We start from the raw sequence: 26,808 nt of genomic DNA on the forward strand, positions 1-26,808 counted from the left end.
AACAGTAAAGTTTTCTTACAGAAAACTGCAGTAATAGCAGATGGCTAGGATGAGTGAGGCTGGACCCCCAGCAGTAATGGACGAGACCACAAAAGTTAGAGTGTGAAAGCCACAGAGCAGCAGACGTCCCATGCCAGCTTGACCAGTATGCACTGACCAGCTCACATCTAGTGAGGGTCTGAGAGCCCCTGGTGCGGGAGTGGTGGACCTAAGTCCAGAGAGGAGAAAACCCCTTTCATGTCCCTGGGAGTCTGGCTGCTTCCCAGGATTGCTTAAAGGCCTGGGCCACAAAACAGGCTAAAAATAAAAACCCCACCCTGGCATCTGGCAGGAGACTGCCCTCTTTGGGCACCAACTCCTGGCATGACAATGACATTCACTCTCATAGTCTTGGAGATGGTTCCACTTTCTCTGCCTCAGTTTTCCTGCCTGCAACACTGGAAGGGGCATTGTGCTTCTCCAGGAATGTGACCCAATGACAGCTGTTGCTATCTTTGTCCCGGGGCTGAAATCCTCACCAGGCAGGGTGTGTGCATGAGCTCAGGCTGCAGCCCATGGTACCTCCTGACGGAAAATTCTGTTTATTGCAGCACCACTTTGGCATCCCCCAGCACTTCCCACACCCCTCAACATGTCATGATCTGCATGTAGCCCAGGTTGAACTCAAACTCACTGTGTAGCTGAAGTTGACCTTGAATCTTGATCAACTGAGCATGGAGTCCAGGTTTCATGTCCTACAGCTGGGATCAACCCATTGCATGCTGCCCCCTCCGTGCTGTAGACACACTGGCTTCCCTGGCCCCTTAGAGGCTCCATAGTCACTCCCCAGATGCCTCTCTAGGAGTTGCCCATGAGCTCAGATGACCACCAGTTCAGCACCCCACCTCTGTGAGTGGAGCTCTGAGCTCACAAACGTAGATGAAGGAACCACAGAAGGCATCTTTGCATACAGTAGGAGCTAAATACACTTCAGTACATTTATGAGTGGATGATTGACCAAACAAGACCTATGAGCCAGCAGGAAAAGAACAGGGGCCAAGATGACCTGAAATCTAAATGGAAGATCAATTGAAAGTCAAAATGTTTATTGTGGGTGCTGAATGACTGGGGCATATGGGTTCTGTTATTGTTTTGGGGGTCCTTTGGTTCTGTTTTTGTTTTCGAAATAGGGTCTCACTATGTAGCCTAGGCTGACCTGGCATAAATTTTAGTTTTTAACTTGAAAGGTTTTTATTGAGGCACATTGTCTCCCTTGGCCTTCCAAGCACTGATGTGACCAGCAAAGTTCCTGGCCTGAAGTGAGATTCGGGTTGGGGATGCACTTCAGTGGTACAGCTCTTGTCTAGCCTGTGCCAGGGCCCTAGGTAGGAAGTCACATGTGCAGGCACATGTGTGCACATGCTAGGAGGCCAGGGGTCATCAGCATATCAGGAACTACTCACCTTGGCTTCCTGATGGTTTGGCACATGTGTGTTTGTGTGTGTGTGTCTGTGTAGCTCAGAGGACAACTCTAGAGAGCTGGTGTTCTTCCAGCATGTGGGTATCTGGGATTGAACCCAGATCAGCAGGCTATGCAGCAAGTCTTTGCTGCCTGTGCCCTCTAGTGGTCATGATTGGTTTTGAGCCAGTCTCACTGATCCTGCAGCATAGAGATGCTTAGACAAGCCGCCCAGGACCCCTGCATCCACTGGGATCACAGGCAGACACCAGCTTTTTTATTCATATTCAGACACAAGTCCTCTTCTGTAGCAAGCACTTTACCCACCAATCCCAGCCCCAAAGTAATGTGTTTTAAATGAGATGACCCAGAAAACCCCCTACAAAGACACACACACACACACACACACACACACACACACACACACACACACACGTGTTTTGCCTGCAAGTGTGACTGGCCATCACAGGGGCCAGAAGAGGGTGTTGGATGCTGCCTTGGAACTGGAGTTACAGATGGTTGTGAGCTGGCACATGTGTGCTTAGAACTGAATATGGGTCTTTGGCAGGAGCAGCTGGGACTCTGACTACTCCACCAGCTCCCAAAGCTGGATGTGAGCACAGTCATGAAACTTAAGAAGGAGCCAGGGAAGAATATAGGGGGAGCTTTCCAACCACTGGCTAGTCTAAAAAGTCCCAAGACACACCTAAGAAAGAAGGAAACTGGCTGAAAGAATACTGCTGCAGAGTGAGGAGGGTTGGGGAGGGAGCCAGTCCTCCGTACAAGGTCACAGTGGCCTTCAACAGTGCACTCCCTGCTGTGGAGTGGGGCGTGGGAACTTCACCTAGGGCTATATCGAAATCTTTTCAACAGGGGTGTCATCATCTTCCAAAAAGTGTGGGCAGAAGCCAGGAGGGCCTTGGCAAGTGGCACAAGTTCCTCCTTTCAGTTCCCTGAAGAAGGCACAGGGCTGGGTGGAGCCAGGCCATGGTCACCTTGGACTCTGCCACAGGCACGGAAAGGAAAGAGTCTGCTCACTTGTTCATCCTAGCCATCTGCAGACTCAGACGTCTCTACTGCCTGTGTTGGGACACACACCCAAAGCTGCCAGGCCTCGCCACCTGAGTTTGATCCCCACAGCCCAGTGGAAGGAGAAGACTGACCTCCACACACATATTCACACATAAATCTAAAAACAGTGTCACAAGTTCTGTCCCAGTCAAAAGTCAGGCCCACACATAATGCTGTGTGACTCTTGTAAAATATGACTCTGAGCTTGGAGAGAACATTTATAAAATAAAGATTCCTTAACATCCAGCATGAATTCCACTGTTCCAGAGGAGGTAAAGGCTAGCCTAATAAATGTAGTAAGTTACAGGACAGCCATGGTTCCAGCCCTCACTGCCTTCTTCCTCAAGATTTCTTCAGTTACTCCACCAACCAGCTCTTGCCCATTGGCTTCTCCGTGCCCAGCACAGGTCTGCACACAGCAGACGCTAAGTAAAGCCTCATCTAAAAATTCATGAAGGATTGGAGCTGGGGCTCAGAAGTAGAACTTGCCTAGCAGTACAAATAAATTGAAAATGTGAAAAATGACAGTCTCCCATAGCCCCGGTTAGCCCCAAACTTGTTAAGTAGCTGAGGCTGGCCTTGAATTTGTGATCTTTTTTTTCTGCTCCCAAGTGCCAGGATGATTAAATTGCATTTCTTGGGGTTTTTTTTGTTTTGTTTTGTTTTGTTTGTTTTTGTTTTTGTTTTTTTGGTTTTTTTTTTTCGGAGCTGGGGACCAAACCCAGTTTTGTTTTGTTTTTTTTAAGATTTATTTATGTATATGAGTGTTCTGTCTTTCTATCCATCTACATGGCAGAAGAGGGCATGAGCCACCTTGTGGTTGCTGGGAATTGAACTCAGGACCTCTGGAAGAACAACCAATGCTCTTAACCACTGAGCCATCTCTAGCCCTATATTTCCTGATTTATTGTGGGCGTGTGCATGTGCAACTGTGTGGAGGTCAGAGGATAGCTTGCAGGAGTCATCATCTACCACATGGGTCCTGGTGAGCAAAGTTGGGTCATGAGGCTCCATGGCAAATGCCTAACCCTTTAACCAGCTGAGTCATCTCTCAGGCCTCCCAAATCCAGTGGAGATGAATTGACAGACTTTCCTTCTCTGCCTCCTCCCATGGCTCCCCTAACACAGCCCTTGCTTTGGCTGTGCTGTCCCTCACCCCCCCCCACACACACACACAGAGCCCCCGTGCTTCCATTGATAATGCCTCCTTTTACACTTCTCCACTCCAGAACACCCATAACCAAGAGCCCAGCACCTCCCCCCACCACTGCATTCATTCCAGAAACCTGGACAGTCCCACATATGGAAGGTTAGAGAACTTCATTTACATCCCCGCCCCCAAGGGACTGCAGAACTGTGATGCTGGGGTTTCACTTCAGGTCAGAAGCTGACACAGAAGAGTCCTGACAAGGTCTGACTACAAGACTAAAATAACAAGTGGGCTGGGTGACTCATCCCCTCCTGCCACTTCTGCCGGGGACAGCCTGCAGATCTGACTGTTTATGGATGACACACAGTTGCTGGTCGTTGGAAGTCTGGCTTTCTGCATCACTCTCTTCAATTCTAACTAAAATAATGTTGAGGGCCAGAATTCAGTGTTGGGCCTTAGTTTTCCCTACTTGTAAAATGACTCCACATTTCACACAGGTTTGTTTGGAGGGTTGAGATGTGTGGGCACATTAAAATCTGGGACTAGGGATCAGTGAGGAGAGAGGTTACCTAGCCTACATGAACCCCAATACTGCGAGTGCTGAGTACCACATAAACCCAGTACTTGTGGGCTGGAGAGATGGCTCAGTGGTTAAGAGCACTGACTGCTCTTCCAGAGATCCTGAGTTCAATTCCCAGCAACTACATGGGATGCCCTCTTCTGGGGTGTGAAAAGAGCTACAGTGTATTCATATAAATAAAATAAATAAATCTTTAAAAACAACAACAACAGTACTTGTGAGGTAGAGGCAGGAGAAGGATCAGAAGTTCACAGTCATCTTCAGCTACATGTTGAGTTCAGGGAGAGCCTGCAGTAAAAGGGACCCTGCATCAAAAACCAACATAATCTAAGTGTGGTGGCTCACACTTTTAATCCCAGCACTTAGGAGGCAGAGGTAGGTGGGTCTTTCTGAGTTGGAGGGCAGCCTGAGCTACATAGAGAGTTTCAGGGCTATGAAAATTATTTTTCTTTCTCCTTTCTCTCTCTCTCTCTCTCTCTCTCTCTCTCTCTCTCTCTCTCTCTCTCACACACACACACACACACACACACAGACACACACACACAGACACACACAGACACACACAGACACACACACACACACACACACACACACACACAATAGGATTTTTCTGTGTAGTCCCTGCTATCCTGGACCATGTTGGCCCTTGAAGTCATTCACCTGCTTCTGCCTCCCAAGTGCTGGATTTAAAAGTGTGAGCCACCATGGCCCTGCTGATCCAGGACTAGGTAAAGACATTTATCTCTTTACCTAGTGATAGGTGATCCTGTGTAAAGGTCAGTTGACCCCCAGAGAGGTCAGGACTCATAGGTTGAGAACCCCTGCTCTATAACAGAACTTCCATGGGATCTGATGCCCTCTTACAATATGCATACATAAACACACACACACACACACACACACACACACACACACATATACATACATACATATGATCTCAGCACCCACATCAAGGGATGCACAACATCCTGTAACTCCAGCTCCAGGGGAACTGATACACTGTACTTATAAGATGCACATAAACTCCAACAGCCTTACACACATACACATAAATAAAAATAATAAATCTGGAGAGGGAGAAGGAGAGAGAGAGAGAGAGAGAGAGAGAGAGAGAGAGAGAGAGAGAGAGAATAAAACCAGTAAATAAATTGAGAATATGCAGTCTCACAGCCTTGGCTGAACTTCACTACACACTCACAGTCCATTGTGCCAAAATCTGCTAGAATAAATGTGAAAAGAAAAAAAAGTTGTTTTTGTTTGTTTGTTTAATGTATAAGAGTCTGACATGTCTTGGGGAGGGGAATCAGCATGAAGGAAGATGATCCGCAGTGACAAAACAATCAAAACTGGCAGCAACTCCCAGTTTTTTTTCTCCTCCTTTCTTGAAGTTATAAGACTTCCTGATGAATGGCTGCAGCACCCCCCCCACCAGACTACATTTCCTAGAATTCCTTGCAACAGAAGGCTACGTAGCCTGAACTGACCAATGGGATGAGTATATCTACATAATTTCCGGTTCCTGCCACTCAAGGACTGGGCTGGTACACCCCCTTTTCTATTCTAGTCATGGCGAAGTTGGCGTGACCTGCTTGTTTCCTGAGGGTGATGGAGTGTGGGGGCGTTGGCTTGTGACTCAGCTGTCAATAACTTTATTATAAACAGGACCTTCCCTATGTGCCCCAGCACCGCATCCCCCCCCCAGAGAGACCATATGAAGGTTACATGGCCACACTGAGGACCCCTCACAGGAGCCTATGGCCCCATCATCCTCTATTCACAGAGATGATGCAGGTTGGGGTCCCACAGAGTCTGTTCAAATGGGGGTTCTGCACGTTTCCCAAGCCCTGATTTACAGGTGTGGTCTTCCCTGCCTCTGGGGTCTCAAACTGGGACCAACTAATGGCCACTGTGGGGGCCCAGGCAAGGTTCCCTTCCTCTAATATAACTTTAAGAACCCAAGTGAAGTTCAGTCTTGCCACTCTCGCAATCTAGGTGGGGTCCAACCTGGTCACTCTGGAGTTTCAAGAAAGGGGTTCCCCTCGGTCAGAGGGCCCATCCAAGGTTTCTCCAAACTCAGTCTTGTCATCAGATGACTGGGCCCCTGTGTGGCCCCACATGTGGTTGTTAACTCCCAACTGTACCATCTGGGCATGATGAATAATTAGAGGCTGAGGTCCTGGAGTCTGGGGGGCTGGGGAGGAGGCTGGTGAAAAGGATTGGGATAGGGAAGAGGACGGAGGCTGCCTCGGAGAATAGGGGGAAACTGGAGTACAACCCTGAGGATGGGAAGGCATTGGCTTCGGAAACCCTGGCCAGCTGGGGAAAGGTGTTGGGGGCCCCAGTGACAAGTCCTTCCCAAAGGCCACCCCAAGTCTGTTCATTTCTGTTTGCCAGGCTGTGTAGCCATGGACATAGGCTGAGTAGGCTGCAGATATGGCAGCCACCCTTTGCCGCTCAGCCTCCAGCTGTGTGCTCTGCTCCTTGAGGGTTCTGGCTTCCTGCTCTTTCTTCCAGCGCTCGCGCTGTGCCTGGAGCTTCTGTGCTTTGAAGGTGTTTGCCACCTTTCTGGCAAAGATTGGGGAGTGCTCATCCAGCCACACAATACTATGGAGCAGTCTGGTTGTGTCTGGGCTGAGCTGAGCCTGGGAGCACTCAAGTGGGAGGAGGGGGATCACACAGTCCTGCCTCCCAGACTGGGTGAGGCTGTTCATGAGAGCATGGTTGACTTGATGCAGGCTTAGGGGACAATCAAAGCTGGCAGTCAGGAGCAGGATCATGAACCCTGAGTGATCGATGGCATCTTGGAGACAGTGCAGCTCACCACGCCCAGGCACCTGAAATTCCTCACAGAAGGTGGCCCCATCAGGTACCCCAAGGGTCTCTAGCTTCTCCCGAATACGTAGGGCCACATGTTCATCAGCCCTGGCATGGATGACCACAAAGTTATAGAATTTCTGATCAGATGTTTCCAAGTGTTCCGAAACAGGGGGTGTGGAGGCTGGGGGAGCAGGGCAGCTGCTCTGGGAGGAAGCAGAGGACAGAGGGGGCTGCACAGAGGAGGCTTGGGAAGACGGTGGCTGGGCAGGAGGGCTGGATGACATGGAGTTCGGCAGAACATCGTCTCCTACTGGAAACTGAGGTGACCTCTGACTTGTGATAGGCCACTGCTTTCCAACACTTTCTGTGATGGATGTCAGGGGAGACCTAGAGTCTGCAGACACCTCTGTGCATTCAATGGGACAGTGGACACTTGTGTTTGGAGCAGCCAGAGAGTCAGGGAGGATGGGCAAAGCCACCTCTGGGACCCTAATTTCGTGTGGTAACCCCAAAGAGATACTGGTCTGCACTGGTGGAGGCTGGCTCCTGTCAGGTTCTTCGCAGCCTTCAGGGACAAGCTGAGGCTCCTGAGTGCCCAGTGGTTTGTCGCATAGCTTGCTGGGCCCATGGGCTCCATGGTGTGAAGAGAAAAAGGCCAGAGTGGGCGACTGGCTGATCTCTAGGTGACTGGCCAGTGTGGCAGTGCTGCCGGTGGAGTGTAACGTATGTCCCCAACTCCAGTCTGATGTGTCAATGGGGCGAGGCTGACTTCTAGTCATTGCAGGGGCAGCTGATGGTGGCTGCAGGGAACCCTGATGAGAACTACACCGATCCCAGGCCTCCTTCTGGAGTTGGCCCAGCTGGTGGTCACCCTGGGAGGTGAGGTCACGAAGGGCCACCTGGTAAGCCACATCCCTTGTGGAGGCCGGGCACAGGTTCTCCTCAGCCAGCAGGTGGTACAGGCGAGCCACCGTCCAGGACAAGTCTGGAGGCTCCTCAGGGTCCTCTGTGTTCTCCATGTCTGCCCACTGGCCAGCTACCAGCTGCGCTGCTGTATTTACCTTCAAGGACTCCAGAGAGACCCTGGCCTCCGTGTCCTGGCCCAGAGCCAGGAGTACCATGGCGTGGAGAAGTTTTGACTCCAGGCTGCCTGGATGCAGACTCCCCAGCTTGTGTTTCAGACAGGTCAGCCTGTCCCTTTCCAAGGCACTTAGAATGCCAAAGACACTATGGAGTGACGGGGCTGGGTTGGTCATGGATGGGGGAGGATGAAGCCTGGAGCCACAGAGAGTGGGGTGGATGGAGACATGTTCCGAACCAATTGTCTTATGCACAGCCTTGTCCCCTGCCACAAGGATCCTGGAGGGTGACAGTGCAGACCTGCAGGGGTGGGAGTTCATCATGACTTTCCAAACAAGATGGCACACCTGTTTAACCCCAGCACCAGGAGGCAGTGGCAGAGGCAGAGGCAGAGGCAGAGGCAGAGGCAGAGGCAGAGGCAGAGGCAGAGGCAGAGGCAGAGGCAGAGGCAGAGGCAGAGGCAGAGGCAGAGGCAGAGGCAGAGGCAGAGGCAGAGGCAGAGGCAGAGGCAGAGGCAGAGGCAGAGGCAGAGGCAGGGTTCTAGGCCAGCCAGGGAGGGGATACACACACACACACACACACACACACACACACACACACACACACACTTATAATCAGTGGGTAGAGTGTGCTGGGTAAGTATCATAAATCACCAGGTTCCATGCCCAGTGCTGCATAGACAAGGTGTGGTGAGAAGTGACTGCTCTGAGCCTCAGAGCATCCTGACACCTTTTCTGCCTCCACAGCCAGGCTGTGATGGGGGTCACTGCCTGTTCCACTCAGGCAGGCGTGGTTGAAGCTGCTATGACCAGAGAGCCCTGATGTGGAGTGGGTGAAGGCCACCTGAAGGTCCCACAATGCCCCATAGAAAATGCCCAATGGGAACCCTGGTCTAGACCAGAAGTAGACAGGTCAGTCAGCTAATCCACAGACTTTGCACACAGATGACCTTAAAGCCTTCAAAGACCTGACTCTGAGCAGCAGAGGTGGGCTGGGCCCAGAGGGAAGGGCCTTACAGCCATTGGCAGAGCCACGGTCACAGGTGGGAGCAGTGACGGCAGATGGCAGACCAGGAAGGAGAGAGCTGAGAGAGGGGCCACCCTCTCTGTGGCTGCTGGGAAATGGGGGCAATCAGGTGTGGCAATGAAGGCAGAGGCGGTGACTGTGAAGACAAAAGAAACAGAAAAATATAACCCTGGGCCAGAAAAAAATGGACGATGCTCACAGCAGGTCAGGAACATCAGTGCTGCCACAGGACTAAGACTGAAGGGGTCAAGAACTCCAAGGATTAAGGCTTGTGTTTGCAGGGCTGGAGAGATGGCTCAGCGGTTAAGAGCACTGACTGCTCTTCCAGAGGTCCCAAGTTCAATTCCCAAAAGCCACATGGTGGCTCACAGCCATCTGTCATGAGATCATGTAGTGTCTGAAGACAGCTACAGTGTAATCATATAAGTAAAATAAAAAAACAAAGGCTTGTGTTTGCAGATCCCAAGAACTCAGAGAACATGAAAATGGAGAAGCCTGAGTGAAGGGCATAGTTCATACAGAGGCCCTGGAGCAGAGGACACACACAGCCCTAACAACTCAGCCCTACTCCTGACTTCTCCACTGCACCAAAAATCTACCCACTTCCATCCTCTCACCCCATGCCTGAACAGGTCTCACACACCTACTGTGTCTGGCCACTGTCGTGGATGCTGTTGATGGAGCACCGGGAAATGAGAACAACCACCTAGGATCATTTCAAGAAATAAAAGCACCATGGAGGAAATTAGTCTGGGGTGGGGGGTACCTCCGGGCATCACTGAGCAGAGCCCCTCAAGGTGAGCTAGTCCAGAGAGCTACCTCAGAGAGCACAGAAGATGGACTGTGGGGTTCAGGGGGCACTAGTCGGAGGACACAGCACTACAAGAATTCCACCAGGACTTGTTCCTCCCTCTCTTCCCTCTGTCCTTGCTGCGCTGTGCCTGAAATACACTGTCCTACCTCAGGGCCTTTGCATGACTGTCCCTCAGATGGCACCAGCACCCCTCTAGGAACAAAAGCTCAGTGCAGTTGCCCACTGGACCCCGCAGTGAGCAGCTTTCAATACACGTGCACTCACTCATCTATCCCCTGCTAGAGTTCTCTCTCAACTCTTCATAACTCACACGAAATTCTCCCTAATGTTGTCGAACAGCCACCATGTCCTTCCTACATGACCAATCTGGGGACTCCACAGAGGACTCTGATATTGTCTACTTCCTGTATCTAGAGCGTCTGGCACACAGTAGGTGCATAATAAATGCGCAGTGAGGGTCAGCAGGATGGCTCAGTGGAAGGGTGCTCGAGGCTGCCATGCCTGAAGATCTGAGTTCAATTCCTCAGACCCATGTGGTGGAAGGAGAACAAAACAAAATAAAGTAAAAATAAACAAACCAATAGGCCTAGTAGTAGTGCACACCTTTAATCCCAGCACTCAGCAGAGGCAGGAGGATCTCTGAGTTGAGGCCTCTCTGGTCTACAGAGTTCTAGGACAGCCAGGGCTACATACTGAACTCTGTCTTGAACAACATGAACAGGACAGTGCCTGGTACACAGCTAGTGCCTAGTAAGTGCATACCGAGGTCTGGAGATACAGTTGAGTTGACAGAGTACTTGCCTGTCATACATGAGACCATGTTCAGCCCCCAGCCAGAAAAGAGAGGAAGGCAGCACAGAGAGATGGGAAAGGAGAAAGAGACATAGACAGGAGAGATAAATGTTTATTGACATAATTAAGCAGTGAACAGAGTAGTTGTGTTTTATTTGCTTGTTTCTTGTCACTGAGACAGGATTGGGCCTTGCACTATGTAGCCCAGCATAACCTTAAACTTCTGATCCTCCTGCGTCTACCATGTAAGGGTGGCATTTTCCTCTTGTCCAAGCTACTTGAAAAGCTGAGACAGAAGGATTTTTTTCTTCTTTCTTGTTTGTGTTTTTTGTTTTTCAAGACAGGGTTTCTCCGTGTAGCCCAGGCTGTCCTGGACCTCACTCTGTAGACCAGGCTGGCCTCAGACTCAGAGATTGACCCTCTTCTGCTTCCTGAGTGCTGGGATCAAAGGTGTGTGCCACCACTGCCCAACAACATGAGGATTTCTTGAGCCGAGAGATCAGGGTCAGTCCAAATGAGTTCCAGACCAGCCTGGTCTGCATAGTGATACACCCTGTCTCAAGATAACACAAGTGACAAAAAATAAAAGCACTTATTTTTAAGAAAGAGAGGAAAGGAAAGGGAGAGGGAAAGAGGGGGGGGGAGGAAGGAAGGGAGAGAGACAGAGTGAAGGAAGCGGAGAGAGGTAGGAGGTATGCTCAGTAGGGAGAGTGCTCATCCAGCATGCCTAAGACCCTGTGTGGTATCCCCAGAGCAGCATAAACCAGGACTGGTGGGTGGCTGGGTGAGCGGATGGCTGGGTTTGTGGGTGGATGGGATGTAAATAGGCCTCTCTCTCTTTCTTCCCTGGCCTTCTCCTTAGAATGGTCCAGGGGCCTGTGTTGGGCCAGGAACAGAGCAGACTGCAGAAGCTGCAGCAGGCCAGTCCTTACAGGTGGCAGCTGGTGCCTGTGTTAGTCTGGGGCAGGGGTTTTGACAGAGGACACTGAGGTAGAGAAAGCAAGGGGAGGCATTGAGGGTGAAGAGGGATGGGGGTTCGCTCGCTGTTGGGGCTGGAGGAGACCTCTAGTTAGAAGATCTAGGCATCTGGGAGTACTAGGGGCTGGAGAGAACCCAAGATCACAGGGCTGGGTTGGGGTCAGGAGTTGGATTGCAGATCTGAGTGTCCAAGGGAAAGGGCTTGAGCAACCTGAGGGCCTGCAGGTGGCAGCCCAGCACTCACTCCTGACCCTGTGCCTGCCGTGCTGTCCCCTCTGCCTTCATCCTACCTGGCTGTGGGGGTCCTGAGCTGGTAGATTTCGAGGTCCCTGGTAGCTGCTGGAGGAGGAGGGAGAGTTCGGTTCCACCCCTTCCTCCCTTCCGGGTCTTGTGGGGAGGAGAGGATGAAGTCAGCAGTCTCGCCTGTAATCACATCATCTAGCTGAGCCAGGCCCTGCCCTCCGGCCCAGTGCCCTGGCGCCACGTGGAACTAGGCAGGGCTTGCACTCTGTGGGGCCAGAGCTGCGGAAGAAGGAAGGAACCCTCCACCCCTAGAGAATGTTAAGCTGGCAGCCACAGAGCTCAGCTAGTGACATACTCTGGGGTTTCGCAAAGTACCACGTGGCTAAGTTCACAGGGAGCCTGGTGACTCACTCTTATCAGTCCAGCAGCACACAGGAAACTGAGGCAGGTGGATTGCCCCAAGTTCGAAGAAAGCCTGACCAACACAGAGAGAGCTCCATCTCAAAAATAAATTAATACAAGATAAGTGAACAGAAGTGCTGGAGGCCAAAAGATCTTATACAACTGTTTAGTTGTGAGTATTTCTCAGCTAGGTGGTGAAATTACAGGCATGTTTTAAAACTAAGGAAGCTAGGCTGGAGAGATGGCTCAGTGGTTAAGAGCACTGACTGCCCTTCCAGAGGTCCTGAGTTCAAATCTCACCAGCCACATGGTGGCTCACAGCCATCTGTAGTTGTAAATGATGCCCTCTTCTGGTGTGCACCCTCTTTCGGTGTGTCTAAGACAACTACAGTGTACTTAAATATAATAAATAAATAAAAATTGGTGAAGCTAAATTCTGAAAACAGAAAAGCAGCTATTTACAGAGGACTGTGACTGGGAGGTGGCTGCACAAATGAGCTACCCCTACCCTCTTGCTGGGGATTCTAGTCAGGAGTATCTGCCTTGCATCACTGAACACAATCAGGTATCAGAATGGCCTCTCCATTTTTGTGTTTACATGTGTACATCTTTGTGGAGGTTAACATCCAATGTTTTCTCTTGGTCACATCATTAGGAGACAGCTGCCTGAGTCCAGTCATCTCAGGAGCAAGTTCCATCATCCTCCATCTCCATGTTCCCAGGCCCCAGAATCCAACTTGCTTTTTAGATATTTCGTGTTTGTTACCCAGTAAAGGACACGAAGAGGGAGATGCCTATCCTGTTGTCTAAACCAAGACACAAGTCATACATGTGTTCCCGTCTTAACCGGCTACATCTGCTCACCACTCCTTTGTCCTTTATCACTAGAGTCCAGGCCAGAGTCCAGGAAGGGACCTGGTTGTAAAAGCTGACTCAAGGGCCCTGAAACCAGGTGACCAGGATTAAGTCCAGTCATCCACATTAACTTCTTTCTAACAGCCCAGCCGGCTCCCCCTCGCTTTGTGTTCCCATTCCTATAAAAAGGTCTGCGTAGTCTCTTTGGGAATCAGATCCCAAATTGGCCACCTACCTGCCAGTGCAGAAAATAAAGCTTGCATTTATTTATTTATTTATTTATTTATTTATTTATTTATTTATTTATTTATTTCGGAGCTGGGGACCGAACCCAGGGCCTTGCGCTTGCTAGGCAAGCGCTCTACCACTGAGCTAAATCCCCAACCCCAAAGCTTTTATTTTTAAGCTTTGTCTCTGAAGTGAGTTTTCTTGGCTTCCACCCCAAAGCCAAGAACTCTAAGCACTTTACCACTGGAGCCATCTCTCCTGCCCTGGGTTTTTCTGTTTTGAGACACAGTGTCAGTGTGGCCCAGGTTAATTTCAAACTTACTAAGTAGCCAAGGATGACCTTGAACTCCTGATCTTCTTGTTCCCACCCTCTGAGTTGGGATGACCTTGAGGTCAAGGGGGACAGACATTGAAAGTCTGGCAGGTTCAGCTTGTCACACTAGTTCTTCTCCGTATCTCACAGGGAGGAGGGAAAGCAGGCAGCAGGCTCTTGCTGCTGTTCCCACATGGTCATTTCTAACACTCAAGGTGGGAAGACTTGCACTATGCATAAAGCAGAGATATAAGGAAGAAGGCCCCTCCAGGTATCAGGGTAGCTCAGCTGCTAGGAAGGGAACACACAGCACCCGTCTGGTCTCTGAAGCAGGTAAAATTTATTAAGGCATTATCTAAGGGACAGTGGATTCTCAGCTCTCACTTTCTCATCTGAAACGACTGCAACACTCCAGTTCTCCATCCTGTCACAGTTGCTGGATTCTTGGACCAGGTATCAGGGTCTGTCAGAAAAGCTCTTGCTATTCTGGGCCATGAATGCAGGAAAGAAACTGGAGTGGAATGTCACTATGCCTGATTTACTTCAAGACAAGGTCTTACGTAGTCTAGGCTATCATTGAATTTGCTATGTGGCAGTCAGGCTTTGAACTGACCCTCCTGCTTCTACACCACAGGGCTGGCCCAGGATGACAGGCTTGTGCTATCACTATTCATCATCCTCATTTTTTCAGGAAAACAATTTTTTCCAGAACATTCTAGATTCTAGAAAAAATATTTTTGCTTTAAAAAGACTGATGGGAAAAGGTTAAACACGTCTCATTCAGACTCAGAGTAGGGGAAGACCTGCTGTGCAACAGGACTGTTGGGAAAAGCAGTCAAGTCAGATAGGTGTTGGCCCTGGTCCTTCTCCCTACTTCTCTTCAGGGGCTTTCTCAGTGATTCCAGGAGCAAAGGGGCCCACCAGCCACATGGCTGGAGTGTTCTGGGCCACATACTCCACAGTGTGCTCAAGGGCATCTCGGGCTCTGGCTATGTGCTCTCGAGTTTGGGCAAGAACACTGGCTGTGAGGTCCTGGAAGGAGTGGATGCCAGAGAAGGTGGCCTGAAGGTCATCCACCTGGCTCCGCGCCTGCTGGGCCTGCTCCCTGACGTGGCTCGGCAGGCCTTGGATGCTGGCCCCCAGGGCCACACACGTGCTCTGAAGCTGCTGGGCGATGTCCCTGAACACACTGAGTGCCTGGGCCTCCACCTGCTGGAAGGGGGAGATTGGGGGCAGAGGGGGAGTTATTGAGGGTCAGCAATGTGCGGAGCCTAGCATGGAGGACAGGAATTTGGCTCCTTGGTTTGGAACAAGAAGACAGACTCCTATAACCTTTTCAAAATAGTTAAGATTTACAGGGAGACACCAGAACTAGTCCCATCAGAGACCAAAGCCATTGGTGCAGGGCAGGGAGAGGGAATCAAAAGCCAAACAGCGAAAGTTTAAAACAAAAGTTACAACCCCCAAATCAAGCACAATAGAGATACTAAGAGGCCAGATATGGTGCCGCACAGCTGGGATCTCAAAACCAAGCCAACCCCACCCCATCCCACCCCAGTAATAATAATAATAATGCAAAAATTAAAAACCATAGCCAAAACAAGATAGAATCCTGTAAAGCACGGATTCTGTGGTTGCTCCGGGGACAAGAAGCATGGCTTACACTGAGCAGGGCACGGAGACTCACAGGGGGACCCCAGGGCCCCAGCAGGTACCTCTGGCTTAGATGGGTCCTTTTCGGCATCCTGTGGGGTCTTCTGATTCCAGGTGAGCCACATCTGGTGCAGCTTCTCCTGCCCCTCCTCCAGCCTCTGGTCCACACCCTGTTTCACAGATTCCATCTATAGCACAGAGAAAGGGGCCTATCAGAAGGCGCTCAAGTCCCAGGCACTGGGTCCCAGGTGGACACAGCAGGGATGGGGACTCTCTTCATTTACATTGTTTTGTTTTGTTTTCTGGCTAGCCTGGAACTCATTACATAGACCAGGCTGGCCTCTGCCTTGTTTTTCCTCTTGGGCAGTGCTGAAGATAGACCCTACTCTACCACCAACCACCACCAACTTTATGTGACTAAGCTGGAATAGTATGCATGTGCCTTACCTGCTTTTGCTGGCCTAGCAACCCAGCGACCAGCACCCCTATCCAGTCAGGCAGAGAAAAAGGCCCAGGCTTCACACACCCTGAAACTTTTTTATACAGTCTGAGTTGACTGATATGCTAAGGTGTGGAGGAGGCCAGTCTAGGAGAACCAGTCCAGCCCACCTGCAGCTGGGTAAGATATCAGCTCAGCTCAAGTTGGGGAGCTGCAAGAAGGGGGCCTAGCCTTGGCCGTACCAGGATGCTCACCAGGCTAAGCACATGTGCGAGCTGCTGCAGCGCGTCCTGTGCACTCTGCCTGACATTACACAGCTTGCCCAGGGAGTGCTCATAGGCCTGGTTGCGGAGTCTCTCGGAGAGCGAGCCCAACCTGACAAAGTAGCTCCTTTCCTGTCTCTGCTGCTGCAGGGAGGCCATGTCTGCGCCCTCTGGAGATGTGGCAATCAGGGCTGCAGGAACAGACGGAGAGAGCTCAGGCTCATACTGCCCAGTCCACGCCATGTACCAGGCAGTTGGGAAGCTGAGGTAGGAGGATTGTAAGTCTCTGGCAACCTAAGCGACGGGAGACCCTGCCTCAGAATAAAGTGCAAGCAGAGGGCTAATGGTGTGGCTCAGTGGTAGAATAGCTATCTGGAAGTTGGTTCATCCTCAGGACTAGAAAACAAAGATGGGCTGGCAAGATGGCTGAGCAGACCAAGGTGCTTGTTGCCAAGCCTGATGACCCAAGTTCAACCCATGGATCCCAAGGCAGGAGAACCAATTACCAGAAGCTGTGCTCTGGGTGCTCCATGCACAGGCACCTCATATGATTAAAATAAAATATATTTTAAAAATTGAAAAGTGGGTGGTGGTACAGGCTTGTAATCCCAGGACTGGGGTGGAAGAGACAGGAGGACAGACCCCGAGAGCCACCTGGCCAGTCAACCTAGCCAAGTCAGAGTCCTAGGTCACTGATGCCGTCCGTGTCTCAAAATGCAGGGGGAAGACTGTCTGGGACAGACAGACACAGCTATGGCCTCTGCACCACACTCAGTGAGAGGTCGCTGAGGCATTCAGAGACAAAAAGTCAAAACCCAAGGCCTTTTGTTTGATTTGGTTTTTGAGAAAGGTCTCACTATGTAGCCCAAGTTGGATTCAAACTCACAGACATCTGCCTACCTTTGTCTCCTGAGTGCCAGGATTAAAGGCATGTGCCATCACGCCAGATAAAAATCTCTATTTTGAAAAAGAATTTTCTACTTTCTCACTTCTTATATGGTACATTTTGTAAACCAATCAGCTACTTTTTGGGTTGGGCCTGCTGGTGTGTGTCAAGTGACCACTCTACCCACTAAACCACAACCCTTGCCTGAAGTGGATTCTTGTGTTGTGAGACAGGGTCTTGCTCTGTAGCCGAGGTTGGCTTAGAACTTCTCTTCCTGCCTCATCCCATCCTTCCTGGGATGACAGGCACAGGCTACCTCACTTGAGTTACAAAGCTAGGTCCCATGTGGCTCTGCTATTCCCTATAAGCTACTGGGTCCTATAGGACAGCCAGGGATGCCTCTGGGAAGAGGTTCAGTGGTTAAGAGTGCTGACTGTTCTTCCAGAGGTCCTGAGTTCAAATCCCAGCAACCACATGGTGGCTCACAACCATCTGTAATGAGATCTAATGCTCTCTTGTGTGTCTGAAGACAGCTACACTGTACTTATATGTAATAAATAAATCTTAAAACAAAACAAAACAAAACAGGGGTTGGGGATTTAGCTCAGCGGTAAAGCGCTTGCCTAGGAAGCGCAAGGCCCTGGGTTCGGTCCCCAGCTCCGAAAAAAAAAAAAAGAACCAAAAAAAAAAAAAAAAAAAAAAAGAATCCTTAAAAAAAAAAAAAACAAACAAAACAAAAAAAAACAAACAAAACAAGGCTGCTCAGATGTGAGGCACCCCCACAGAGCCTTGGTTACTCTTTATGCATGCCCCCAACTTGGAGTACCTTCCTATTTTTTCACCATGCACCCCACTCTCTCCCAGGCCAGTGTCTCCTGCCAACTGTTGGGGAGCTACTGAGGTGCAGCAGAGATCTCTCCTGCAGAGGGTCACTGCAGGCTGGGAGTGAGTGCTTGTCATGCTTTGGATGAATACACTACACAAAAGCCAAAGTTGCAGAGCTGCAGGCTCATGGCCAAACCAGGAGGAACTGAGACCTCTATGGAAGCTGGGGGGGGGTGGGGTGGCATACACCAGGGCTTGAAAGGTGGAGGCAGGGGGATCATTCTTGAACTAAGAAATAGCTCAGCAGTAAAGGTACTTATTGCAAAGCCTGACTGAATTTGACCCCTAGAACCTACGTGGTGGATGGTAAGGTTCCACCAGAGGACTTGAAGGGCTGTGGGCAGGGGAGGGAGCCCTCTCCGGGACAGCTGTGGGGAAGACCAAGCATAGGCACTGAGGTAGGAGATGAGCCAGGCTGGAGGCCAGAGGGCCCAGGGTGAGGATACTCACCTAGTTCTGTGTCTGTCAGGGGCAGGCGATTGTCTGCCCAGGCCTCCGACTTCACCAGCACCCTGTCCACTCCGCTAATCACCATCTGTCCCACGCGGGAACCCATGATTGACTGAACACCGCTGGTCATTGCGGACTTGGTCATGTCCACGCTGCTTTTCACAGCCCCACAGGTCACATCCACTGCTCCTGTGACCCTAGTGGCCACTGTGTCCTTTGCACCAGACACTGAGCTGGATACCATTTCTCGAGCCCCAGACACTGTTGATGACACCAGTTCCTTAGTATCCGCCAAAACCTGCAGGAGGGGACATGTTGGCACCCTTCCACACTGGGATGCCAAACTCAGGCCACGGGGTCATCCTAGCCTTGTTAGGTAAGACTTCAGAGCTGGGATTCTGGTGCCTTCAATCCCAGCACTGCACAGTAAGCTCCAGGACAGCCATCACTCAACTTCTCTGTGTCTTTGGTTTTTATTTATTTATTTTTTTTTTGGTTCTTTTTTTTTCGGAGCTGGGGACCGAACCCAGGGCCTTGCGCTTCCTAGGCAAGCACTCTACCACTGAGCTAAATCCCCAACCCCTTGGTTTTTATTTTAAGGTGTTCCCAGATGAGCCTGCGTCCTCTCCAATTAGTTAAAAAATTTAAGTTTATACATCTTCGTAGGGGTATGTTCTGTGTGCAGAGGACCTCAGAGGCCAGCCAGAGTTACAGGCAGTTGTGAGTTACCTAAAATGGGTAATGGGAACCAAACTCAGGTTCTATGGAAGAAGAGCAAGCAGCCTTGACTACTGAGCCATTTCTCCGCTCTCTAATTGATTAATTAGATAATTAAGTAATGATTTAAATTTCTTTTTACATTACAGCACACATGTGAAGTTCAGAGGACAACTTGTGGGAGTTGACTTTGTAGGTTCTGGGGATTGAACTCTGGTCCTCCAGCTTGGCTGCAGTCGCCTTTACTCACTGAACTATCGTGGCCCTATTTATTGTTGACTTAGGGGTTTATGTATTCCAGGCTGGCTCCAACCCTAAACTATGTAGCTGCAGTCTATGTAATAGCCTAGGTTGGAATGCCATGCTGGCCACACCCTGGTCCCGAGTGATTCAGAGGGCAAAGAGACCGTCCCCAATCCCAGGTGCAGAGCCTCAGTATAGGCTGTACCTCACGAGTGAGTCTAGAGAACCCGACCTGAACTGCTTCTTTCTATAATGGGAGTAGCAGTGTGCAGGACACTTCAAAGCAGGTCTGTAGTGGGAGAAAACATTCTGGGAGTGAGGGAGAAAGGGTCACTGGGAGGTCTCCAGCTGCCTCAGGCCTCAGGCCATCCAGATGCCAACAAACCCAGAATCTTCTATTGTCCAATTACTGAAAGTATTCATGGTCATGGTAGACAGGAGTACAGGGTAGGGCCTAGTCCACAAGAACATGAAAAGTGTGTTCCCATAGCAAAGTAGCCACTCAGCCTTTGATTCAGAAGCCAGACAGAATGGGGACTGCCTAGAGCTCCTGCCTAAAATTCCCTGGGGAGATACTGGGGGCATGGCCAGGAGTGGAGTCCTGCCTAGAACTCCTCAATGAGGGGCTGGGAATAGCCAGGGTTGGAGCCTCTGCCTAGGGATCCCCCAGTGAGAGGCTGGGTCCCGGAAAGGGGTTGCAGAGTATTCAAGCCAACCTGGGCTATTTCAGTAAGGTCATGTCCTGATATATCCTACTGGCTATCCAGTTATCTACTGGATTTGGTTAATAGGGGTTCTAGAGATCAGAGGTCTGAGTTTCTGGAACAGCACATGTAAAAGTCATGGGGCAGAATCTGATGTGTGTGTCTGTTGTATTTGCATCCTGTCTTCTTGGGTTTAGGTTCCTTTCCAAAGGCTTACAACTCTGTTTCTAAGGATGTGGACCACAATCTAAACTGTGCTTAGTACTTGAGGGGCCAGACCAGATGACAGAGTATGCCTTTGTTCTGGATTCAGGAGGACCCAGAGGGTATTCTGACTGGATGTGGTCAACCTTAAGAACTTCTTGCCCAGTGCAGGTGAAGACTGTTGCAGACAGGGCCTCAAGACAGAGTCAGCCGACTTAGCACTGACCTTCTCAGTGGGCTGCTGGAGGATGGGCAGACTCTCCTGCAGTCTATCCAGCCCTTGGTGTGCATACTTGTTGGCTGTCACAACTGCAAGGAGAAAACACACATTCACTGTAAATGCCCTTCAAAGGTTTGGGGAGCAGCCCAGGACTGGTTCCGGGGAATTGGAGATCAGAAGTGGGGATGATTTCTTCCAAAGATGGCCATGAGCGGCGTTCTCCACACCTTGGGGTCTTCAACTCACTCTGGGGCTCCAGCTTGGACAGGATGGGTTGCGCCCTGCTGACCGCAGCTGTGGTGAGGGTCTTGACCCCTTTCTCAGCCACGTCGCACACCGTCCTGACGTGGGGGTAGCTCTCCTTGGTGGAGGTGTAGGCAGCACTCACCATCCCACATGTGGAACTGATGAGAGGCAGGTTGGCAACACGGCCCACCACACTAGGCTGTGGGGAGCAGGGGACCAGGTGAGAAGCTTGGGGTACCTGCCAGCATGCTCTCAGTTTGGGGGAACACATCAGCTGGGCTCTACCACTCCTGACAAACAACTGTACAAAGCAGGCACCTGAAGGCTCTCGCATGGGACTGGCCACCCCAGTGACGTGCCAGGCAGGCAATGCAGTGACTGAGAAATCACTTTTTTTTTTGGTTTCCTCTTGTATTTTTGAGACTGGGTCTCATTGTATAAACAACGCTGGCCTGGAACTCAGAGACCTGCCTACCTCTATAGCTACACCATGCTTGTCTGAAGAAATGCATATTTGTTAAAGCACTTGGTTCCATCCCCAACCCTAGAAACCAAGGGTAATGGCACATGATGCCATCCAGCACAGGTTGGGACCTCAAGGGTTCTGTGATGACTTTGATGCCCTGGGCTACACAGTGAATTGGAATTCAGCCCGGGCTAAATGACACTATCTCAGAGACAGAGAGATGAGAGGGAGAGAAACAGAAAGAGTAAGAGAGAGTGCATGTGAGTCCTGGGGGGAGGATTTTTGTTAAAATCAGGCTAGAGGATCAGGGGTTCAAAATCATCCTCAGCCATATAGTGAGTTTGAGGCTAGCCTGTGCTACATGAGACCCTGTACTGAAAGCAAAGAAAAAATGAAGGGCTGGGTCTCAGGTTTAACCCCAGCATTCAGAAGACAGATATAGGGGATCTCTGTAAGTTCCACACTAGCCTGGGCTACATATCAAGACTTTGTCTCAAAACGAAACAAAAAGAAAAAAAGAGAAAAGAAGGAAGGAGGGAGACCTCCTGACTAGCCTCCAGGCTAGCCCCTTCAGCTCCCAGCAAGCTGACCCAGAACTCAGAAGCCCAGGGCTCCCTGATGCACAGGCCCCTCACCTGCATGGTAGGATCCTCCACAGCAGCCTGAACTTCTTCAGCAGGAGCTTCTGTCCCATTGCTAGACATGGTCTCAGCAGCAGTTGCTGTGGGCAGAAGATAGTCAATTGACAGCCAGCCCTACTCCTATCTCCAGGGAAAGCCAGGAACATAGGAAGCACAGTTGATCTGTGAACTTTCAGCTCTCTCAGAACTCAGTCATCAGTTCAGAGGGTCCAAGGTCCTACCTCACCCTAACTCTGCCCCAACCACTGACCCTGTGGTGCCTGAGATCCAACCCAGTTCCTCAAGCATACTCAACAAGTCTGCACCTCTGGCCACACCCCAACCCCTCACTGTGGGATTCTAGGTGGGACTCCACCCATGGCCACACCCTCCAGCCCCTCACTGGGGGATTCTAGGTAGGGTCTAACCTCTGATCGTGCCCCTAGTCCCTCTCACTGGGGGAATTCTAGGCAGAGGCTTCATTCCTGATCATGCCCCCAACCTCTTGCTTTAGAACCCCAACTCTGGGTGGCTGTGACAGGGTTCTTAGGCCACGCCTGGCAGACATGCCCCCCCTTTTTTTTTTAAAGATTCATTTATTATATATAAGTACACTGTAGCTGTCTTCAGATACACCAGAAGAGGACATCGGATCTCTTTACAGATGGTTGTGAGCCACCATGTGGTTGCTGGGAATTGAACTCAGGACCTCTGGAAGAGTAGTCGGGTGCTCTTAACCGCTGAGCCATCTCTCCAGCCCCCAGACATGCCCTTTTTTTTTTTTTTTTTTTTTTTTTTTTGGAGCTGGGGACCAAACCCAGGGCCTTGCGGTTGCTAGGCAAGCGCTCTACCACTGAGCTAAATCCCCAAGCCCCCCAGACATGCCCTTTTAAGTGTCACTTTTGCCATCCATTAAGGAGACAGGTTAGGTCCAACACCTCTCTCAGGGATACTGTTCCCTCACAGCCTTCTTCTATGTGACCAGACAGTTGACACTGATCCCACAGCTGTGCCCATTTGTGGGTCTCAACAGGAAAGTAGAGACAATCTAGCTGCCCAGCAGAAGGGGATTTAAAAACAAAAATAAAGAACTAACAGATGTCCCTGTGTTTTCAGGTTAAGACAGAGAACTCTCTCACGAGCTGAGAAGTTCAGAGGCAAATGTCTGAAACATTAAGATTCTTTCTTTCTCCTTAAAAAGAACTTTGGGAGCTGGGAAGACAACTCCGGAGGTACAAAGCACGTACAGTTCTTCCAGAGTTTGACTCCCAGAATCCATAGCATGGGGTTCACAACTGCCTGTAACTCAAACTCATGGACATGTAGCCTCCACGGACACTAGACTCACATTCACACGTGTATACACGTAATTAAAAACAAGTTAAGGGCTGGAGAAATGGCTCAGTGGTTAAAAGCACCAACTGCTCTTTCAGAGGTCCTGAGTTCAAATCCCAGCAACCACATGGTGGCTCACAACCATCTGTTATATTTTTGGTTGTGAGCCTAGCCTTTAACGGCTGAGCTATCTCTCCAGCCCGGCTCACAACCATCTGTAATGAGATCTGATACCCTCTTCTGGTATGTATGAAGACAGCTACACTGTACATATATATATATAAATAAAATAATTAAAAAAACAAAAACAAAAACAAGTTGAGTCAGGGGTGATAGTGTGCGCCTTCAGTCCCAGTGCTTGCGACGAAAAGCAGGAGGATCTGTCAATCCCAGACCAGTCTGGTTTACAGCATCAGGCCCAGTCTTAACAAAACGAACTAATACAATAAATCTTATAAAGATCTATGTTTTAGTTTTGTTTCTGTGCATGCAGTGGCCACAGAGTCCAGAAAAACGCATTAGACCCTTGCAGCTGGAGTCACGTAAGGAGCCTGAGCTGGTGCTGGGAACTGAACCTGAGTCCTCCGCAGGAGCAGTAAATGCTCTTAACTACTGAACCACCACTGCGGCCTGAGTCAGTTTTTCTTCACATAGATGTCAGAAGATCAGGAAGCCTGATGGACTAAGGACGGGTTCAGACAGAGGTAGAAACCTGGTGCCTGAATTTTAGGACAAGTAGGTGATATTACCTGCTTAAAAACCAGTTAAAGGGGTTGGGGATTTAGCTCAGCGGTAGAGCGCTTGCCTAGCGAGCGCAAGGCCCTGGGTTCGGTCCCCAGTTCCGGAAAAAAAAAATTAGTTAATTAAAAAAAAAAAAAAACAGTTAAAAACTGGAACTGGGCATTCATGATGTCCCAGAACCACAGACACCAAGTGGCACATGAGGAAGGTCAGAAATCAAGGTCATCTTTCACTACACAATGAATTCTAGGACAGCCTGGGCTTCATGAGACCATGTCTCAAAAGATAAAGCAAGGGCTGGAGAGATGGCTCAGCCGTTAAAGGCTAGGCTCACAACCAAATATATAAAAGATAAAGCAAGGCAGGGTTTTGAACAGATGAGAAATCATGTCAGAGGGAAGTTGGGGTCTTCACTTGTGGTAAGCAGTGTACGGCCAGGCCTGGTTGCCTCCCTCATCCTGCTCCACCGATTCAAATTGATGATGGGTCTAAAGGTTGCCCCTACTTCAGACACTGTGCCCCAGGAAACTCTAGTGTGACAAGTCTGAACTCTTCTGGTGTTAAGTGTGCGCACACAATGGTCCCAGGGGGTCTTTACTACACGCCAGGCAAGGGCTCACCACTGAATTACAAACACCCCCGGCCCCTTTTCTATTTTATCATTTATCACGTGTGTGTGAATGTATGCTCACCATAGTGTGCACATATGGACGTCCCAAGACAACCTGTAGGAGTAATATTCTCCTACTGTGAGGTCGAACTCAGAGGTGTTGGTTTGTCCCATCTCATTGGCCCCTGTTCCTGACTTTGGAGCTCCCTGGTAGGAGATCAGAAGGCGATAATCCCTTGGAAGGCTTGGTCATCTTGCTCAGGTTCTCTGGCGGACTGGTTTGTATTGTCTGAAGGACGCTCACCTCAGCAGCTAAGCTCAATATACTCAATATAGAGGGTGCTCAATCAACTAGTCTGGCAAACCGCAGCAGTTAGCTTTGAGATGATTTCCCAACAGGGCAGTCAGGTGATGCTGGTCATGCCTCACCTAAACCCGGTAACGGTCACCTGGTAAGGCGGGTGGCAGAGCCTCACTGATCCCTTAGGAGTCATATCCCTGGAGTTCCCATTCCCAAGCAAGGGTGGCCGCAGTGGACCAGGGAGTGAGTGCCTTTTGCTCTCTTAGAGTACTGTCGGAATCTGACCTCCCTACACCCGGCTCTAGCAGCCTGAAACTAACCCTCCCCCACACACCCCGCCCACAAGATTACTTTCTCTGCTGATAAAGCCAGAGAAACCCCCAGGGGCAAAAAGCAGCTTGTAGCCAAGATTTAGAGGTGGTTAAGGGAGTTTTTCTTCTAGGTTTGGTAACAACGCTGTCATCCCAGCATTGTTGTTGGAGGCAGGGGAATGGCAAATTCCAAGCCACCCTAGTTTACAGAGTAGGGCCATTTCCAAAAACAATTAACAAGACAGAAACAAAACATTGAATTTGAGAGATTCCAAAAGAGGGAGGCACCCGGCTCGGCTGGAGACAAGACCGCAGGTCACAATGTCCTTTGGAACAGGCCTGGCTTTAAGCATCTTCCCTGGACCCTCATCCCCTACCCCTACACACTCCAGGGCCTGGGGCTAGTGCAGGGCTGGTAAAACTATTTGCAACTGTGGCTGCTGGGTTAGTTATTCTTGGAGACAGTAGACTCAGTATCCCGGGGAGGAGGGAGGACCGCAGGTCAGGACGCTTGGGACGTGCATTTGAACACAACTCTAATTCTGGGGATCCAGGACGGTGGAATCCACCTTTCTTGACGCACAGGGACTCAATCACTAATGGGGACGCTCGAGGGCCAGGCCAAGAGTTGGAAGCGCAGCAAAAGTTGGGTCCTTGGGTAAAAGTTAAAGTCTCCTCTAAAAGTAAGGTTTCTTAGTGTGCAGGGATTTTGGGATATCCGAGTCCTCCCCGAGAAACCTCGTTTCTCCCTCTTTTTCAAGGGCGTCTCTAAACCGATCTTGCCCCTCGTCCCCTCCCACCCCCCTCAACTCCCTCACCCCCCACCCCCCACCTCCCTCTCACCAAAGTCCTCAGGTCGTCGAGGCCAGGAAACCTTCCCTAACAAGTCCAGCTCCGATCTACCCGGAGGGGGGGGGGGCGGCCTTGTGGGTCCCGTGGAGGGAGGGGCCTTGGAGTGACGGGACAGAGAGCCAATCAGAGGTCCCCATGGCGCAGTTCCGCCTTCTAAGGCGACCCAGCCCAGGTTGCCTACGGTAGTTGCGTCCCAGAAAGACCTGGAGTCCTGGATGGAGAGGAGAGGGGAGACCCATTCTGGGATCCTTGAATCCTCCTATGTTTCCAGAGACCTCAGAGAGACTTCCAGATCCAATGGATGGTTGAGTGACATTTTTAGAAGTCCATCAGACCCAGGTGAATCAATAGTCAGGAGAATAAACACCCTGAACCTCAGTCCTGATTGGATCCTAAATGAAAGCTTGCTGTCATCCAGATTGAGATTCTTATCGCCCGCAAAGCCTCTGGCGGACCAGGGCACTGAGGCCCTGAGATGGCTAGATATGGGCCATATCCAGCTTTCCGCTCCTGGACCCCTGGATCAAACCTTTCCTGAAGATGCTTCCTGGACTTTTTTTTTTTAATTCCTAAATCTTATTTCTCCCCTGTGTTTGTAAGCTAATTGTTAACCCCAGCACGCTGCAGGGGCTAAGAAAGAGGCGAATGTATTTGTTGAGAGTGTGACTGCGTGTGCCGCTGTGAAAAACGTGCACGGGCGTTTGCGACTGCGCATGCACGGATGTGAGCCTGGAGAGGACCCACCCTTATTGAGTTACCTCAGATCTTTCCAGACTTCCGTCCGGCACCTCCTCTTTTTCTAAGCTGCCCTTACTCAGACTGAGTTCTTTATCTTCCTGCTTCCAGTGAACAATGCCGCCTTCACAGGCAGTGGC

General features: G+C 50.3%; 2 protein-coding genes across 2 annotated transcripts; both read right to left on the minus strand.

The window, feature by feature from the left end:
* Positions 1 to 5,486: 5,486 nt before the first annotated feature.
* Positions 5,487 to 13,500, minus strand: Ticam1 (TIR domain containing adaptor molecule 1). The gene is made up of 2 exons (XM_017596709.3): positions 12,037 to 13,500; positions 5,487 to 8,436 (listed from the first exon to the last, which is right to left on the minus strand). Exon 2 carries the CDS (start codon positions 8,310 to 8,312, stop codon positions 6,261 to 6,263), a length of 2,052 nt encoding a protein of 683 aa, XP_017452198.1. The 5' UTR covers positions 8,313 to 8,436; positions 12,037 to 13,500; the 3' UTR covers positions 5,487 to 6,260.
* Positions 13,501 to 14,105: 605 nt separating this feature from the next.
* On the minus strand, positions 14,106 to 25,982 carry Plin3 (perilipin 3). The gene is made up of 8 exons (NM_001399329.1): positions 25,925 to 25,982; positions 21,799 to 21,884; positions 20,698 to 20,896; positions 20,458 to 20,540; positions 18,364 to 18,661; positions 16,134 to 16,333; positions 15,503 to 15,628; positions 14,106 to 14,999 (listed from the first exon to the last, which is right to left on the minus strand). The coding sequence occupies exons 2-8, from the start codon at positions 21,865 to 21,867 to the stop codon at positions 14,658 to 14,660; spliced, it is 1,317 nt and encodes a 438-aa protein (NP_001386258.1). The 5' UTR covers positions 21,868 to 21,884; positions 25,925 to 25,982; the 3' UTR covers positions 14,106 to 14,657.
* Between the last annotated feature and the right edge of the window lie 826 nt (positions 25,983 to 26,808).

The sequence above is a fragment of the Rattus norvegicus genome, chromosome 9 (genome assembly GCF_036323735.1).
Source record: "Rattus norvegicus strain BN/NHsdMcwi chromosome 9, GRCr8, whole genome shotgun sequence".
NCBI classification, from domain to species: Eukaryota; Metazoa; Chordata; class Mammalia; order Rodentia; family Muridae; genus Rattus; species Rattus norvegicus.

What these genes read in the sequence shown, in the direction of transcription:
- Plin3 (NM_001399329.1), bottom strand. Translation starts at nt 21,867, where the DNA reads ATGTCTAGCAATGGGACAGAAGCTCCTGCTGAAGAAGTTCAGGCTGCT. An exon ending in TGGAGGATCCTACCATGCAG is followed by an intron (nt 20,897 to 21,798) that starts GTGAGGGGCCTG and finishes TGCTCCCCACAG; the next exon opens with CCTAGTGTGGTGGGCCGTGT. An exon ending in CCTGACAGACACAGAACTAG is followed by an intron (nt 16,334 to 18,363) that starts GTGAGTATCCTC and finishes CTGTTCCTGCAG; the next exon opens with CCCTGATTGCCACATCTCCA.
- Ticam1 (XM_017596709.3), bottom strand. Translation starts at nt 8,312, where the DNA reads ATGACCAACCCAGCCCCGTCACTCCATAGTGTCTTTGGCATTCTAAGT.